This window comes from Lipotes vexillifer, unplaced genomic scaffold (assembly GCF_000442215.2).
Source record: "Lipotes vexillifer unplaced genomic scaffold, Lipotes_vexillifer_v1.1 scaffold42, whole genome shotgun sequence".
NCBI classification, from domain to species: domain Eukaryota; kingdom Metazoa; phylum Chordata; class Mammalia; order Artiodactyla; family Lipotidae; genus Lipotes; species Lipotes vexillifer.
This window is the reverse complement of record NW_006783436.1, coordinates 1408533-1427927: the sequence shown is the minus strand read 5'-3', so window position 1 is coordinate 1427927 and position 19395 is coordinate 1408533. Positions and strand designations below refer to the sequence as shown.

The 19395-nt window shown below is 37.2% G+C and overlaps 1 protein-coding gene across 1 annotated transcript in view; it reads right to left on the bottom strand.

The window, feature by feature from the left end:
- The window catches only part of SCFD2 (sec1 family domain containing 2), a 404625-nt gene that overhangs the window by 311411 nt on the left and 73819 nt on the right, over nt 1-19395 (bottom strand). The window contains exon 4 of the mRNA XM_007456086.1: nt 13993-14168. Coding sequence (XP_007456148.1) covers nt 13993-14168 — 176 coding nt within the window. The remainder of the gene's footprint in view (nt 1-13992; nt 14169-19395) is intronic.

Genomic DNA, 19395 nt, shown 5'->3' with positions numbered 1-19395 from the left:
CATATTTAAATAAGCAGCTTTCTTCTTAAGAGTTATATTAATGGGATTACTGGTAATGTATCTTTTTCTCTTTTATTCTCATTTAGACTATAATTATAAAAAAGAAAAAAATTCCATAGGAGCAAAAGAAAAAAATCCACCAAACAAAAGTTACCTTAAAAAGTTAACTGAAAATGTTACATATATTAAAGTTTCATGTAATTATCTTCCTTCTACTCCCCAAATACCATGATGTACTCTACTTGTATAAATGTTTTAATATTTTATGCTTTTCTACCAATACTTTAAGTTTAAAGTTAAAAAGTATGGGTATCAAGTATTTGACAAGATACAAGAAAAATTCTATATTTTTCAGTGAGAGTTAATAACTGGGAATACCAAACCCAAATTTTTCCAATTTCATTTCCTCCTTTTTTTTTAAAGTATGAATCCAAAATGTTTCAAGGAAAGCAAACTTCAAACACTAATATATCAAACAAAACAGCAACACAAAACAACTCACTTAAAAAAAAATAAGACTATATCAACTCTATATGGACTAAGTACAAAAAGGAATCTTTTGTCTGTTGTCAAACCACAATAGATTTTTTTAAAAAAATCACATGACTGGATAATAAAAGAAATATCTCCATGTGGCAGGGTGGTAATCTATCAATTTTTAACACATTTTGTCCCTAGGAAATAGGGTTTTTGGCAATTGTTTTGCATATTTGTTACTTTTTTTAAGAGCTCAAAATCAGGAGATTTTAAAAAAGTAAGAATAGTGTTCCTGCATACTGTGTTAGGGAAAATTTCTGTTAAAAACATACAGTAGGGCTCCCCTGGTGGCGCAGTGATGAGAGTCCGCCTGCCGATGCAGGGGACACGGGTTTGTGCCCCGATCCGGGAAGACCCCACATGCCGCGGAGTGGCTGGGCCTGTGAGCCATGGCCGCTGAGCCCGCGCCTCCGGAGCCTGTGCTCCACAACGGGAGAGGCCACGGCAGTGAGAGGCCCGCGTACCGCAAAGAAAAAAAAAAAAAAACAACACATACAGTACAACAAATATGTAATCACACAGCTGTGGATTTATTTTCTGCATAGATATGAAATTACATCAATTACTCTAGAAGAAGTATTTCCATAATGTTTGTAAAGTGACCCTGCAACAGTATCCTGCAAGTTATAAACTAGCACTGCCCCTACTGAGTAACACCGAGGAAAGAGGGTATAGAGGACTGCCCTGTACAGTACCCCTCATGAAGGATGTCTGCTTTAGGATATTCAGATCATTCGACATTCATCACAGCAAGGGCCAACACATTCTAGAGAAAAAAGGACAGACAGGTCACCTTCCATTCAGTACTCTTCCACTTCTGCTTTCAGTCCTTCCCCTTAGAAGCAAAGATGGGAGCAAAGAGGGAGTACCAAGGCGAAGACATTCAGTCAAGGTGCTCAGGTAAACCAGGCGTGGCCAAATCCTCAGGGTGTCCATCACCAGAAAGAAACTTGAGATCCTGAACAAATATTTCTCCTACTTTTGAGGACTGGCAATGCTGCCTTCTCCCCGTACCAAAAAAAAAAAAAAACCCCTCAATAAATAACTCATTCTAGGGACTTCCCTGGTGGTCCAATGGTTAAGACTTCACCTTCCAGTGCAGGGGGTGTGGGTTTGATCCCTGGTCGGGGAGCTAAGATCCCACATGCCTTGCGGCCAAAACAACCAAAACACAAAACAGAAGCAATATTGTAACAAATTCAATAAAGTCTTTAAAAACAGTCCACATCAAAAAATCTTTAAAAAAATTAATAATTCATTCTATGTAGCTCTTCGAGAGTGGTAAAAAATAGAAAATTTTTTAGATTTCTCCACACTCAGGCCCAAGCCTACTGTCTAGTCTCACGTGCTCACTAACGTTAAGCGAGCCTCTAGCACACTCGGAATCCTAAGTCACAAGTGAAGCCGTGGGGTCCTCGAGATGTTCAGCCGATCTTAGGCATAGCCTTCCTTCAGAGAGACCTGCCATTCGGTTGCACCCAAGACATCCTGTGAATTGGCATAAGTAAGACTTGGTTTCTCCAAGACTAACTAACATTATAAAAACATCAATTAGATCATGTTATTGCCTTCCATTCTTAAAAACCCAGATGTTTAAAAAAGGAAAAAAGAATCTCAGCAACCGTTGGGGTGGCCAGCATAGAACAAACAGCTAGAGGGAGTGGCTGGTACAGAAGATTCAGTCAGTGCAGGGAAGCACAAACCATTATTATTTCCCTTTTGGTCAAGCAAACCAGAATGGTTGTACCCTTCTTGTTTTTCACAAAACCAAGACCCACCCAGATGTGCCTTTGGCCAGTGGCATAAGGTCTGGATTTGAAACTTTTTTGGTAGACCCACAAAATGCTAGAACCAAAATTGTTAGCCTTGAACTTACTTTGCTTGATTACTAGCTCTAGCTTCCAGCTGGAATAACACATGATATCATTGCTTCTAAGGCAAACCCAGTTTAAAAGCAATAGTTTACTTAGCCTATATATTCAACTCTCACTTTCTAATCAGAGTTTGGCAGAAATTCACGTAACTCCAAAACCTGGCAATGTGCCCTCCCTGGGCAAAGGAACAAGAAGTTCATGTGTGTTTTTATTCTATTTTCCATTTGTCTTTCTCTTTTATTATTAAAAAACACAGTACCTTAATGTGATAGGAGAGAAAAACAACATTAAAATAAAATATTCTGCTGGAGAAAAGTGAAAACGAGATGCTATATCCTTATGGAGAAATGTGTAAGTTTCATAAGGTTTCAATAAAAGGCTTGCTGAGGAGCAAAACTCAAGATGAAACTCTAACCTGGAGGCCAAATTTATAGATATATCAATAACAAGCAAATTAGTAGAAAACATTAAAATGACCTCAATATTCACAGAGAAAGTTGTCAGCTTAAGTGCATATAAACTGAAATCTACATTAATGGGTTATGTAGACCCTATTGTGTTTTGAAAACTTTTTTATCCTAATGCCTGAGAACAAGCATAAGTGCAGTATGAGAAGAAAGTGGCCAACAGTCATTTGACGCCTTGCCCCAGGACAAACAGTCTAGCAATACACAGCAGTAAAGGGCATGGCTTCACTATCAGACACGCGGGTTTTAACCAGACACATGTGGGTTTTAACCTGACACTTACTAGTGGTAGGACCATGGTAGGTCAAGTTCATAACTTGTCCAACCTCTGCTATACAGTCCTCAAGGCTAAATCAGCAGCTCAAGAAATTTATTTATAAAATACTATAAATGCTGTACTCAGGTACTCCGACCAGCCCAGGAAATGCTACTTGGCCCTGTATCCCCCAAATTAGCACAAATGGTACTAACGTACTGATATCTAATCCACATTACAAAATAAACTATATGCACATCCAAGAAACCATATATGTTTTGGTTTTATAAATTAACTATCTGACAGGCAGCATGCGTTCAAGAGATCGTTATTATGTGGAATGGAACAGAATATTTTCTTTTGGAGAAGGCATTTTAACTTTTTCCCTCCACCATTTGGAAGTGACACCTCTCTTGGCAAGAAACTAGAGGGCAGAGGCTTCCCTAGAGGAGAGAGACAGTGATGAAGAGATGATTTATATTTCTGAGGACTAGTAAAGTTTATTCTATGTACAGATGAGACAGTGTCTTCCCAGGTGTTCTGAACTGTGGGGGGAAAAGGGGTAGAGTTAATACCTCAAAAGGGTATAATCACATGAGCCCCTGAAGAACCAACATATTAGGCTACTCAGATCTCTTTAATTCCAAATGTCCTTCATCTGGAACTTTTTCCCATAAATATCTGTGGAAAAATTTTTTAAACTCTAATAATTTAGTGTTGCATTAAAATAAGTTATATCTCCTACACTATTACCAAATATCCCAGAATCTAGTGATGTTTAAGAGTGCAAACATCAAGACAATCCATTATTTTGATAACTTCCCCATGAGATCATAAATTATCAGAATTAGAAGACTTACAGTACAAACTTCTGTGATGAAAACTGCAGTAAAAGATGGCCATGTTAATTGGAATGTTTGGCTGCTATCACACAGGCTCAAAATTATAGTGGCTTAAACAAAATAGGAATATATTTCTCACTCACATAAAGACCAGGTCAGTTGTCCAGCGAACCAACTATGGTTCTTCCATCCTTCCATTCAAACATCTTCAACACATAGTTCCTCTCATAATTCAAGTCAGCCACTCCGATTCCTGACATTCTGGCTGCATTTCAACACACAGAAAGGGGAAGAGGAAAGGCACATACCTCTCCTTTCAGTGCACAGCCTGAAGGTGGCCCACATCAGTCCTACTCATGTCTCACTCACCAGAACCTGGTCACATCGAGCTGCAAGGCTAACTGCGAAATCACTGTCATTTGGGGTGACCATGTACTATGTAAAAAGGTGACACCAGGTGGTGAGAACATTAAGCCTCTGCCCTAAAGGCCATAAACAAGACATCCCTTTAGACTCACTTAAATCACTCAAATCTTTATCCATTTATTGCAAGCCAATCAATGGGAAGTAAATTCCATGTTTATAACAAACCTCTCAAATTCCCACAGGCAGGCAGTAAAGCCTGCTACTGTAAGTGTGAAAATGAAGATTCTGTATTCTGGGACATACTCGTGAATCAGGTCAACAAGGTCCCCAGTTTCAACTGTCTTATAATCTAGCAGAGGGAGACAATGACTATGTAAACAAAATAACATCAGCAAATGAAAAGCAAATATAAAACAAAGTGATGAGGAAAGCTATTCAGGGAAGGCTTCCCTGAGGAGATGGCATTTCAGTTTTGATCTGACCAGCCATGAGAAGAACTGGAAAAGAACATTCTAATAAGAGGGATTAACAATTGTTAAAGCCCCAAGTTTCCCTATTTGTCAGAATCAAGTTGCTTTAGCTCTAGTTTTCTTTATTTAGGCCTGCTACACATGGGAGAGGAAGAAAGAATGTGTGTGTGTGTGTGTCTGCGTGTGTGTGTGTGTTCAACCTCAGGAAGGGAAGATCTATAACACTACTACTGGAATTACTAATACTTAACAGCTAGGAATAATGTGGAACACTCCAAAACCAAGAAGAAAGAGGCCCTAGGGCCATCGATAGAAAAAAGAAGATAAACAAAGCAAATGGTTAGAGAAGTTGAGAGACAAGTATAGCCTTTGTATTCAAAAAAAATTTTTTTTCACTTGTTCTAAATAGTGCTTCTGGGTGTATATATTTCTTAAATAAAGTTAACTAATTTCAGGTATATTGTTCTAACTAAATTTTAGTTCCAAATCAGAAATCAGCAGTTGTAAATAAAACGCCTTATACATTTTTAATCAAAATGAGTTATATACAAAACAGGCTAAAAAAATAAGCAAATTTAATAATTAAATATTTGTACATTAGTATTGTAAATTAGTATTATATTTTAAATATTACACAACTTATATTTCACTATAGGGACCCAAGTTAAGTCAACACATTCTTAAGCTACTGAGAATCCACTCATAAAAATCTTAACCTAAGACTTAATAGCGCCAGCCTAAGAGATCATCCCCAAAACATGTATTCCTTGGTCCTAGGGCAGTTTAGGGGAAAATTCAGTATTACTTAAATTATCATGATGTATTCACAGCATAGTCTAATAGTCACAAAATTGCCTAAAAGGAAGACCACCTTCTTAACTTATGAAAGGTGCTCCAGTGAGATGAATGTCCCAAGTGACAAATCTTTTATCATACTCATGGCTGGTGAAGGCAACATGCCACTCAAATGCCACTATTTTAACACAATGGCAACAGAACAGTCAGGAAAATACTAAGTCAGACCCAAGATCTGGGGAAATTTTCATCCACTTCCTACTTTCAAAATCCCCTTTCATTGACTGGAAGACACAACTGATTATAACACACACCATTATTTTATGTACCCCAGCAAGAGAAAAAAATACTGCACTTAGAGTGAGAAATGCCATTGATTCCAAGATGCACACCAGTTTCAGAAATGTGGAAATGTGAAAAAATGGATATTTTAGAATCAATAAGAAATGGTAGTATTCTTCAAGCCAAAGCTGCCCCTTTTCTTTTCAGAATGGAAAATGACTTTAACTATTTTCAGCTCAATCAAAAAGAAGTTTTCTTCTGTATTAGGTTCATTCCTACCTCTCTTAGTATACAACTGTTTAATACAAATGTCCAAAGAGACAACTGATAAATCCCCATTTAACCTTTTTCCAAAAATATTTAAGACATTTCATTCAAAACAAGCTGCTGCCAGCTTGCTATAAAGAATAAGATGGGTGGAGAAAGAACAGGCTGCCAGCCAATGAGGGCAGATTCTGATTCTGAAAGCACTGAGCCCCACAGTGCTCTCTACACGCAAGGCCCCTCCCAAGAGGAGAAAAGACAGAGTTCAGCCCATTCATTTGTCCCGAACTTGCCAACCAGATAAAACACCTCTCTCTGTAAGAGAGGAGGGAATAAAGGGTCAGTGACAGACCAAGAGCGTGCCTAGGAAAACCTCTCTTGGCGGAAATCGGTGGTGGGCTGGGGGATGTTCTCCTCTGATAAATGGCCTTTGCAGTAAATTTGATGTAATACTGTGAAAACCACTGTGACATAGTAAGAAACATATATTTGGTCTCTGTCCCCAGTTCCTGGCACACAGCTCCTAAAACCCTTGTATTTTCCTGAGCAACAGGGGTGCTAGGAGCATCTTTTGTTCTGATATTTTGTCTTGGACGCTGATTCCTGGTACACAGAACTCCTAAATTCCTTGGAATTTCCTAGATGATAGGAGCATCTTTTGTTCTAATGAGGTGATTCTTGGTGGGTTCCTGGGTAGCTCCTGGAGAGGGGCTGGTCACCAGAAAGACCAAGCCAAGAATAGAAGCTTGGACTTTCAGTTTCACCCACCCTGCCCCATCCTCCAGGAATGGGAGAAGGGCTAGAGACTGAGTTAATAATTAATCATGTCTATGAGATGAAGCCTCCATAAAAATCCCTAAAGTATAGAGTGTAGAGAGCTTTGGGGCTGGTAAACATATCCATGTGCTGGGAGGCTGGGACACCCCAACTCCATGGGAACAGAAGCTCCTGCTCTTAGGACACTTTCAGACCTCACCCGAGTTCTAATAAGCTGAAACTTAAATAAATGTTTCAGGAAGGGTAAGCTGGGACGAAGTGAGAGAGCGCATGGACATATATACACTACCAAATGTAAAATAGATAGCTAGTGGGAAGCAGCCGCATAGCACAGGGAGATCAGCTCAGTGCTCTGTGACCACCTAGAGGGGTGGGATAGGGAGGGTGGGAGGGGATATGAGGATATATGTATATGTATAGCTGATTCACTTTCTTATACAGCAGAAACTAACACAACATTGTAAAGCAATGATACTCCAATAAAGATGTTAAAAAAATAAAAAATAAAGTGTTGAAAAATAAAAATATAAATGTTTCCCTGAGTTTTGTGAGCCATTATGGCAAATTATGGAACCCAAAGAGGGGGTCGTGGGAACCCTGATTGATAGCAGGTTGGTCAGAAGTATGAGAGGCCCAGACTTGCAACTGATGTCTAAAGTGGGGGGCAGTCTTGTGGGACTTAGCCCATAACCTACGGGGTCTGTGCTAACTCCATTTAGTTAGTCATAATTGAATTACAGGATACCCAGTGGGTGTGACACCCAGTAGCGGGTTGGAGGATTGCTTGGTGTGGGAAAAACCCCTACACATTTGGTGTCGGAAGTGTTAAGAGTAGAGCGTAAAGAAACAAGAGATTTTCTTTTAACATGCTCCACAATTTTCCTTCTCAGCAAAAATCCTATGAAAAATCTCTGTAACTGTAAACAACACTCAGGTCTGACTTTAGGGATCACCTTTTTTTGCCTCTTCCCTCACTCTTCATCCAAATAATATCACCAGCACTTTTGCAAGTGACAAATCAGGACCTCCCAGGGTGTTGGTGAAGTCAGGAACAGACCTAAAATGAGCCATTACATTTCCAAGCCTAGCCGTCTGGCTTGGGACCTAATAGAAGCTCTAGAGGACTGAGAAGGTAAAACCCACCAATTTGCTATAGGACAAGCAGACATACTGTCATTTAGTTTAGTTAAACTTGATCTGTACAGAAGAGATACTCTGAAGTTTAGTATCTCATAAAGAAAACTAATTCTACCTATTAAAAACTGCTTTGGCAACTGATAAAATGCTATGCCGACTTTTCATTGCAAAGACAGATAACATTTAAAACTAAAGCAACATTTACCTGGAAAATCGTGAGTGGCTCTATAAATCATTTATATTTTATTTAAACGTCATTTTCCGGACTTCCCTGGTGGCACAGTGGTTAAGAATCCGCCTGCCAATGCAGGGGACTCGGGTTTGAGCCCTGGTCCAGGAAGATCCCACATGCCACGGAGTAACTAAGCCTGTGCAACACAACTACTGAGCCTGCGCTCTATAGCCCGCGGGCCACAACTACTGAAGCCTGCATGCTCTAGGGCCTGTGTGCCGCAACTACTGAGTCCGCGTGCTGCAACTACTGAAATCCGCATGGCTAGAGCCTGTGATCTGCAACAAGCAAAGCCACCGCAATGAGACGCCCGCGCACTGCAATGACAAGGAGCCCCTGCTCGCCACAACTAGAGAAAGCCTGCTCGTAGCAACAAAGACCCAATGCAGCCAAAAAAAATGTTTTTTTAATTTAAAAAGTCATTTTCCAAGTTGGATTTTTTTTATTTAGAAATGTAAATTCTACCTAAAAAACACTGGAGATAGATACTACATATATATTTATAAAGTATTTTTTTAGAAAGTATAAACACAGCTGCTTCCTCTACTACATAGTTTGCTATCATTTTATAACTACCAATAATTACTGTCAATAAAAGTTTTTCTTTGAAACAATTAGCATAAAAACATCAGATATACAATGTAGAAACAATGAGATTTAAATCTGGATTTAAGAAAAATACTGTTAAACATCATCAAATAGTAAGTAAAAAAAAGACAGTAACAGTTTTCTATGTAAGTCTCATTCTTCCTCAGTAAATTTTAATTTAGAAAAACAAAATCTAGTTGAGAATATATTAGAACTATTACTTGCATAAAGTAAACTGGCATTTGCAATATTTTTGGCTCAGCTAAAAGAATAATGACTACTATTTATTGAGCATTTACTATATGTCAAGCACTGTACTTAGTGATATACATATGTAGTCTCATCCAATCCTGACAATAACACTATGATGTAGGCACTTTATTCCCATTTAGATGAGGAAGCTAAATCAAACTTTCTTTTTTTATATAGTAATAAAAAAAGAATTCTTCAAAGGCTACCACAAAATTAAGTAAATCCGTACTTTGATTAAAAGAAAAGCAGGGCTTTCCTGGGGGCACAGTGGTTGAGAGTCCGCCTGCCGATGCAGGGGACATGGGTTCATGCCCCGGTCTGGGAAGATCCCACATGCCTCGGAACGGCTGGGCCCATGAGCCATGGCCACTGAGCCTGCGCATCCGGAGCATACGCTCCACAATGGGAGAGGCCACAACAGTGAGAGGCCCGTGTACAGCAAAAAAAAAAAAAAAAAAAAGACCTCATATATTTATAAACTTAAAAAATATCATGCAATCTAAATAATAAATAAATCAAAGGGAAAATCATAATAGAAATTGTGAAATATTTAGAACTGAATAACAACAAAGACAGTCAAACTTTTGGACTACAGTATTCAGAGGGAAATTCATAATCTTAAATACATTATTTGAAAATAGGAAGTTAAAAAAAGAACAACAGAGTAAAACCAAAGAATACAGAAGAAAGGAAATAAGATAAAAACAAATTAATGAAAAATAAAACAGAGCACAAACGATATATCAAAATAAAAAACTAAAGCTGATTCTTTGGAATGACTAATAAAATTCTGCTAATACGAACCAAAATCAAAAGGAGAGTTAATTTTGCAATAAAAATATCAGGTATTGAAAATAGGAATTACAACTATATATTCAAAAGAGATTTAAAAATTTTAAGAGAATTCTATAAATAAATTTATGCCAATTTGAAAATATAGATGAATGGATTTAAACGAATATAAACTACCAAAATAATCTCAAGAAAAAACAGAGAATTAAATAGATCTATAAACACTTAAGTAATCAAATTGGAAGTACAAATCTAAGTCTAACAACAACACAGCAGGTCCACATGATTCTAAATTTAGTCATATTTCACTTTTAAGCAACTGAAAATTCCTTTCTTATACAAATAGCTCCAAAGAATACAAAACATGAAACTCACTCTGATTTTACCTAACTACTGTAAGCTTTGTTGCGAAACTGGACAACATCAGCACAATGAAGAAAAATTATAAGGTAATCTCACCTATAAGCATAAATGCAAATGTGTAAATAAAATATTAGTAAACTAAATCTAGCAGTGTGTGTGTGTGTGTGTGTGTGTGTGTGTGTGATCAAGTTAAACTTATCCCAGGAAGGCAGTAATGATTATTTTAAAAACTATAAATACAATTCACCACATTAACAGATTATGGGAGAAAAACCATATATATATATTCATCTAAAAAATTTCAGAATCTGTATTAAGTGAAATTCAACACTCAGGCAGGATAAAAACAGCAATAACAACAACAACAATTCAGCAAAATAAGATTAAGAAGGAACTTCCCTAGCCTGATTAAAAACAAAACAAAACATAATATTTAATGGTAAAATTTTAGAACATTGTGTTTAAAGTCAGGAATAAGATGAAAATGCCTATTTTCATTGCCTCTGTTGAGTAGGGTTCTAGTAGGCCTGGTCAGTGCACTAAAAAAGAAAGTGGTATGAAGTGTGGAAAGGAAGTAACAAAACTGCCATTATTCGCAGATAATATTATTGCCTGCAGAGGAAATACAGGACAACCAATGAATCACAGCAAGAAATAGGAAAACAAATATTAATACAAAATGCAAGGTTGTTTGACAAGTGATCACCAGTCAAAAGTGAAGCCAAGAGTATTCCAATACACCAGCAATGAGCAATTAGAAAATTCAATTTACAACTGGTATTAAAATCATTAAAATACCCACAAAAAATCTAGTAAGTTTCTTTTATAGAGAAAGGCATAAAACTGGACATGTTAATTTTAACACTGTGGTATTAATTCTGTGATGGATAAACTGACCACTGAAACAGACTAGAAAGTGAGATACAAACCTATTTTTATATGAGATCTTAGTGTATCATGTATCATTGAGAAAAGGATGAATATCTTTTGGTTCCAAATAACAGAAAACCAACTAAAATGGCTTAAACAATGAGAAGAATCACCATCTCACAAAACAAGATATTCTGAGGTAAGACTCAAAGTCATCTTTAAGGATTTAGGTTCTGTTTATCTTTTGCAGGATCTCAGTGAGTTAGCTCCCTTCATTATTACAAAATACTCAAAGTGTCACAAACATATATCAAGAAAAAGGAGTTTGTTTCTTCATTATGTATTTTTCTACAAGGGCAAAAGAAAATCTTTCTTAGAAGCACCTCCAGCAAACTTCGCTTTGCCTCTATTAGGCTAGAACTGCTAAACCAATCATTAGGTGGGGAGATGAGAATATTAATATAGTCTGAGACCAATCAGGATTTGCCTGAATCACGTGGGAAAAGAGTGGACACTGGAACAAAACTGGTGTTCTGCCAACATGAGAAAGAGGGAAATGACTGTTAGGTAAGTAATCTACAGCACAATGGAATATTTCATAAATGGTGTGGGGAGAATAGGCTATCCATACGGAAGAAAAGAAAATGAGATCCCAATAATATCATAAACAAAGATAAATTCCAGGTGGATTAAAAATTTGAATGTCAGGAAGGGTGGGAGGGAGATGCAAGAGGGAGGAGATATGGGGATATATGTATATGTATAGCTGATTCACTTTATTATAAAGCAGAAACTAACACACCATTGTAAAGCAATCATACTCCAATAAAGATGTTAAATAAATAAATAAAAATTCAAATGTCAAAAACAAAAATTAATTTTTAGTAGAAAATACTGAACAATATATTTAGAAATTAGGGGTACAAAAAGATTTCCAATATAAAACACAAATAAGAATAAACCATAAAAGACAATATTCATTAACTAGAGTACATCAAATGCAAAAATTCTGTACAACAAAACATATAGGAATTAAATTTAAAAGCCAAACCACAGTCTGGGAGAAGTATTTGCATGACATAAAACAGTTTTTACTGTTACCTAAATAGATAAATAAGTATAAAAATGAGCAATTGATAGAAGAGGAAAACGGAATAGCTAATAAATACTACAGAAGGTGCTCAGCCTCATCAGTAGCCAGAGAAATGCAAATTTATACAAAGATAGTATTGACCCATTATAAAAAAATGTTTAAATTTGATAATACTGAGTGCCGGACACTATGCTGGGAAACAAATTGTCATCTAGTCCTAGCAGAAGGGTCAATTAGTTCAAAGTCTTTGATGATCCGTTTGGTGATATTTAGTAAACTCAACAATATTCATGGTCAACAAAATAACAATCCTCTCCAAGGTATATGCCCTAGAGACACTCTCTCACATGTGGACCAGAAGACAAGTTCCAGGATATTCATCTCATTCTTTCAAACCACACACACACACACACACACACACACACACACACACACACACACACACACACAAATATGGAACAGTCTAATTATACATCAATATGGATTCCATAAATTGAATATTTATACAATTAAATCTATACATGTCAATTTGGATTATCTTAAAACAGAATGCTGAGAGGGAAGAGCAGGTTGTTTAGGGATACTTATAATGTGATATCACTTACATAAAAAGTAAAACCCATAGCATAATACTCTGTATTATTCATGGAAAAATAAATATTTAATAAACATAGAAACAAGGAATCAAGCTTGTGATTACCCCTGGGAAAGGAAAAAGGAGAATCAGAGCAGGAAAAGGGTATAGTATCAGAGATGCTTCAACTTTATGTCTAGCTTTATTTCTTTAATGAAAAAGGATATAAAGTAAACATAAAAAACTAGTAAATTATATTGAATCTATGTGTAAGGCACATAAATATTTGTCATATTATTTTATGTGTTTGAAATACTTTATAATTTTTAAAAATACATCTTCTTAAAAAGTTTCCCATGAAAATATTTTATCAATAGTGAAAAGGTCCTACTCCACATACATCTCTCTTCACGAAAATTACAAATGAGGACTTCCCTGGTGGTCCTGGGTTACGACTCCACTCTCCCAACGCAGGGGGCCCCAGTTCGATCCCTGGTAAGGAAACTAGATCCCACATGCTGCAACTAAGATCCCGCACACTGCAACTAAAAAAAGATCCCGCATGCCACAACTAAAGATCCTGCATGTGGCAAGAAAGATCCCATGTTCCACAACTAAGTCCCGGAGCATCTAAATAAATAAATAAATAAACAAACAAATAAATAAATAAATAAGCTAATACTTAAAAAAAAAAGAAAATTACAAATGGAGTTTGCCTCCCTTTCGTCTATTATAAGCATCATTTTAAGCCACATGCTATATGTTGTTTAAGGATTAGAAAGTAGTGTCAGAACAAATGTAAACAGTAGCAATATTCTACAGGAAAAGTAGCAAGGATTAAATAAAGATGCCATGAAGATCAAGAAAGGTCCAAATGGCATAAAACTGAAAAGAGATCTTCAAAGTTTTGTCAAATACTCAAAAAACATTCTAAGTATTGAATGAGAAGCCAAAGACATTACTGTGAAAAAAAAAAAAAAAAAAGTAGATATAGAAAAAAACTGCTACTTGAATTTTAAATTGGGGGCACTTAGAGAATATGATATAGGGCATATGTCAACAATATGATTTATTACTAAGATTATAATAAATATCAAAGTTTTTTCCTGGAATTAAAAACTTTAATTATTAATATCCCAAGAAGCTCCCAGAGCAACATACCTGGAGAAGGAGCCTTTCAAAAGCCAGAAAGTTGTCCCACTTGGCAGTCTGCGGGTGTTTCAGAGTTTGAACAGTGGCCAGCCCAAGCTGTAGGACCCCACAGTGATTCCCTAGAGCTTTGAGGTTGTTCTTGAAGAGATGAATATAGGACGTGAGCTGTCCCGGAGTGACTCTCCCTGGAAAAACATACAATTTATCAGTGTACCCTCTTCTGGGAGTAGTAAAAAATAATGAAGAGAATGCCGTTAATAATACTACTGCAGGGCTTCCCTGGTGGCACAGTGGTTAAGAATCCACCTGCCAATGCAGGGTACACGGGTTCTATCCCTGGTCTGGGAAGATCCCACATGCCACAGAGCAACTGAGCCCGTGCACCACAACTACCGAGCCTGTGCTCTAGAGCCCACGAGCCACAACTACTGAAGCCCGCATGCCTAGAGCCCATGCTCCACAAGCCACTGCAATGAGAAGCCCACGCACCACAATGAAGAGTAGCCCCCGCTCACCACAACTAGAGAAAGCTTGCGCGCAGCAACAAAGACCCAATGCAACCAAAAATAAATAAATAAAATTAATTAATTAATTAATTAAATTTAAAAATACTACTGCCTTACATCAGCACAAAACTTCAGAGTAAATTGCAAGCTTGCCTAGGCTATTGTGACTCTTAAAACAACATGGTGACAACAGCAAAGTGGAAACTATTAACTGCGCTTTGCAAGCAAGAAAACACATGTTAAGTGATCTTGCCAAAGCTATACTGCTAGTAGAATTCATTTCATAATTCTGAAATACCCCATAAATAAGTTATCAAATCAAGTCATATGAATAAATATTTCTTGAGCTCAACATGGAGTACCTCTCCCAAGACAAATGATATAGCAATCTAAGAGGCAAAAAAGCAAGGTCTCTAATTGTGTGCATATGTCTATAAAGGAGAAATCTGTTATGACTATAGCTAAAACTTTATCACTGATATCTGTGGGTTCATGACAATATACGTGAGCATAAAAGCTGGCTGTTTATGGAACAAAAATGTATGGAGAACTAGAGTGGCAAAAACCCTGGAAGATGAGATATCAGAAGAAATGGTTTGGTATGGGTGACACAGTACATTTACTACAATGGTCACCTCTATCTAGAATGAGACCCCCCACTTCATAAAAGACTGGAATACCAAAAACAAACAACAAACAAACAAAAACAAACAAAAAAACACCTGTTGAAGATTCACTCTTTCAGAGCTTCTAAGTCCAACTTTTGCCTATAGCAGTCCTTCCATTTAGTCGCTTCCCACTCTAATACGTCAGATTTCACTCCTGCCATTCATCAATGCTACGGACTGAACCCCTGAACACCACAGATTCTCCTCACTGGGCAAGAAGATGGCAATGGGACCAAACATAGATGCAAGTGAAGTAATTCTTTCCTTTACATCTTACCTACACCCTGTTTGTGGTTTACTCTCTGATGCCTGAAATCCCAGTTTGTTTGTTATGTCTAGTTTGTTAATATTTGGCAATGAGACCATCTGTATTTATTTAGCACTTTATCGTTTATACAGTGCAAGTATGTCCTTTTGATTTTCACAGCAACTCTACGGAGTAGCAAATAAGTGAGAGTTCAGTGTCTTACATGGTGCTAAATGGCATTTGTCAATTAATGGTTTTGCTACAGACTATAATACACAAAAAATCAAGACCTTGTTTCAACCAACTTATAAGCCTGCAACATATTCTATCTTTTCATTACATATATTGAAGAGATTAAGGATTTTGAAGTGCCTTATTACCTGTTTATCAGGGTGAATATGTAAAGAATAAAAACAGTGGGAATGATGAGCAGGGAGATGAGTTTCACTAGTTTCTTTGGTCCCTCGGCAAAGCATGGTTCATTCCTGATTCTCAAGCAGCAAGCTAATGATTTGCTTGCTTAAGTACTAATAGAAAAGAGCCTCATTAACCCTTTCTCTGCTTGGTTTTGAGTCAGGTTGATTAAGGTATAATTTACATACAGTAAAATTCATCCTTTTCTGGTTCAGGGTGTTCTCAAATCAGTTCTATGAATTTTGACAAATGCATGTAGTTGGGTAAGCACTGTCACAATCAAAATATAGAATATTTCCATTACTCCAAAAAGTTCCCCCTTTGTAGTCAATTCTCTTTTCCCACCCCCAGCCTTTGGTGAACACTTATGTGCATTTATCTGGCTTCTGACCCATAGTTTTGCCTTTCCAGAATGTTCTATAAATGGAATCATATAGTATGTAGCCTTTTGAGTCTGGCTTCTTTCACTTTAGCATAAGGTATTTGATGTTCATTCATGTTGTTGCTTATATAGGTAGTTTGCACCATTTTCTTGCTGAGTAGTAATCCATATGAATGTGCCATGGTTTGTTTAGCCATTTATCCATTCACCGGTTAATGATCATTTGAGTTTTTTCCAATTTTTAGAAATTACAATTAGTTATGCTGAGCATCTTTTCATGTGTTTGTTGGCCATCTGTATGTCTTCTTTGGAGAAATGTGTATTTAGGTCTTCCACCCATTTTTTGATTGGGCTGTTTTTTTGATATTGAACTGCATAAACTGCTTGTATATTTTGGAGATTAATCCTTTGTCAGTTGCTTCGTTTGCAAATATTTTCTTCTATTCTGAGGGTTGTCTTTTCGTCTTGTTTATCGTTTCCTTTGCTGTCCAAAAGCTTTTAAGTTTCATTAGGTCCCATTTGTTTATTTTTGTTTTTATTTTCATTACTCTAGAAGGTGGGTCAAAAAAAGATCTTGCTGCAGTTTATGTCAAAGAGTGTTCTTCCTATGTTTTCCTCTAAGAGTTTTACAATGTCTGGCCTTACATTTAGGTCTTTAATCCATTATGAGTTTATTCTTGTGTAGCGTGTTAGGAAGTGTTCTAATTTCATTCTTTTACATGTAGCTGTCCACTTTTCCCAGCACCACTTATTAAAGAGGCTGTCTTTTCTCCATTGTATATTTTTGCCTCTTTTGTCATAGATTAGGTGGCCATAGGCGCATGGGTTTATCTCTGGGCTTTCTATCCTGTACAAATCAAAACTACAATGAGGTATCACCTCACACTGGTCAGAATGGCCATCACCAAAAAATCTACAAACAATAAATGCTGGAGAGGGTGTGGAGAAAAGGGAACCTTCTTACACTGTTGGTGGGAAAGTAAATTGATACAGCCACTATGCAAAACAGTATGGAGATTCCTTAAAAAACTAAAAATAGAACTACCATATGACCCAGCAATCCAACTACTTGCCATATACCCAGAGAAAACCGTAATTCAAAAAGACACATGCACCCCAATGTTCATAGCAGCACTATTTACAACAGCCAGGACATGGAAGCAACCGAAATGTCCATCAACAGAGGAATGGATAAAGAAGATGTGGTACATATATACAATGGAATACTACTCAGCCATAAAAAGGAACGAAACTGGGTCATCTGTAGAGATGTGGATGGACCTAGGAAGTGTCATACAGAGTGAAGTAAATCAGAAAGAGAAAAACAAATATCGCATATTAACGCATATATGTGGAATCTAGAAAAATGGTATAGATGACCTTATTTGCAAAGCAGAAATAGAGACACAGACGTAGAGTACAAATGTATGGATACCAAGAGGTAAAGGGGTGGGGTGGAAGAAATTGGGAGATTGGGATTGACACATATACACTACTGATACTATGTATAAAATAGACAACCAAGGGGAACATACTGTATAGCACAGGGAACTCTACTTAATGCACTGTGGTGTCCTAAATGGGAGGGAAATAAAAGGGAGGGGATATATGTATTTGTATGGCAGATTCATGTTGCTGTGCAGTAGAAGCTAACACAACATTGTAAAGCAACTATACTTCAATAAAAATTTTAAAAATAAATAAATAAAAATAAATTGAAAAAGATTCACAAATCAAAGTCCACCAACATTTTCCAAAAAAAGAAAGAAAGCAATTGTGAATAAAGCCTTCACAAACATCTTTGTACAGGTTTTTATGTGTGTATGTGTCTGTGGACATATGGTTTCATTTTTCTTAAGTAAATTTCTAGGACTGTTGGGTCATATGCTAAGTGTATGGTTAACTTTGTAAGAAACCGACAAACTAAGTTCCAAAGCGAGCTGTCCCACCAGCAACAAATGAGATTTCTATTGCCTCACATCCTCACTAGCACTTGGTATTGCCAGTTATTTTGGTTTTAGCCATTCTATTAGGTATCTAGCAACAACTCACTGTAGTTTTAATTTGTATTTTTCTAATGACTAAAAATGTTGGTCTTTTCATGTGCTTATTTGCCACCCTTTATCTTTTTTGGTGAAGTCTGTCTGTTCAAATCTTTTGCTCATTTTTATTAGGTTGTTTATTTTCTTCCTGTTGAGTTGTGAGTGTCATTAACTTTTATCAATCCATTGGCTCAACATATATTTCTGTGCCGGGGACTGTTCTTACTGCTAAGAATAAACCCATGAACAAATCAGACAAAAATCTGTCCTCATGACCAACAAATAAAGAAGGCAAATGATTTCTGATGCTCTCCTAATTAATTCAGCTCATTACATGTCATTCTCAGGGGATGGGGATCTTTTGTGCAGATGATTAATATTTTTACACAAAAACATCTTGACATATAAAATATTAACATTAAATATATGAAAACAAATTTTCACATGAAATGTGTTCAAATCTAACATTGCCATGAGCTCCATTTATTTGTTTATACACTGTGCTGCAGGTGATGCAGTGTGGTCCCTGGACACACAGAGCTTTGTGTATCAAGAGAGAAAATCATAAAACAATTATACAAACAAAACTGCTTAATCATTATTGTGGTAAGTATTGCTAAGGCAAAAACTAAAATGTCCTGAAACCATGAAAGGCTCTATGTGATATATAATTGCCTACCTCTCCAACCCTATCTCCTGGACTGAAGGAGAAGGAATTTAAAAGGCTCAGAATAGGGCTCCCCCGGTGGCGCAGTGGTTGAGAGTCCACCTGCCGATGCAGGGGACACGGGTTCGTGCCCCGGCCCGGGAAGATCCCACATGCCGCGGAGCGGCTGGGCCCGTGAGCCACGGCCGCTGAGCCTGCGCGTCCGGAGCCTGTGCTCCGCAACGGGAGAGGCCACAACAGTGAGAGGCCCGCGTACCGAAAAAAACAAGAAAACAAAAAACAAAATAAAAGGCTCAGGATACATACAATCCATTCATAATATAACTGTCTTTTAGAGAGACCTCAAGAAATGGAAATCATCAGAGAAAGTCACCAGGTCTGTTTAGATTTCGACTGCAATAACCATATGTTCAATTTAAAGATGAGAATGTCTTCAGGGCTTCCCTGGTGGCGCAGTGGTTGAGAGTCCGCCTGCCGATGCAGGGG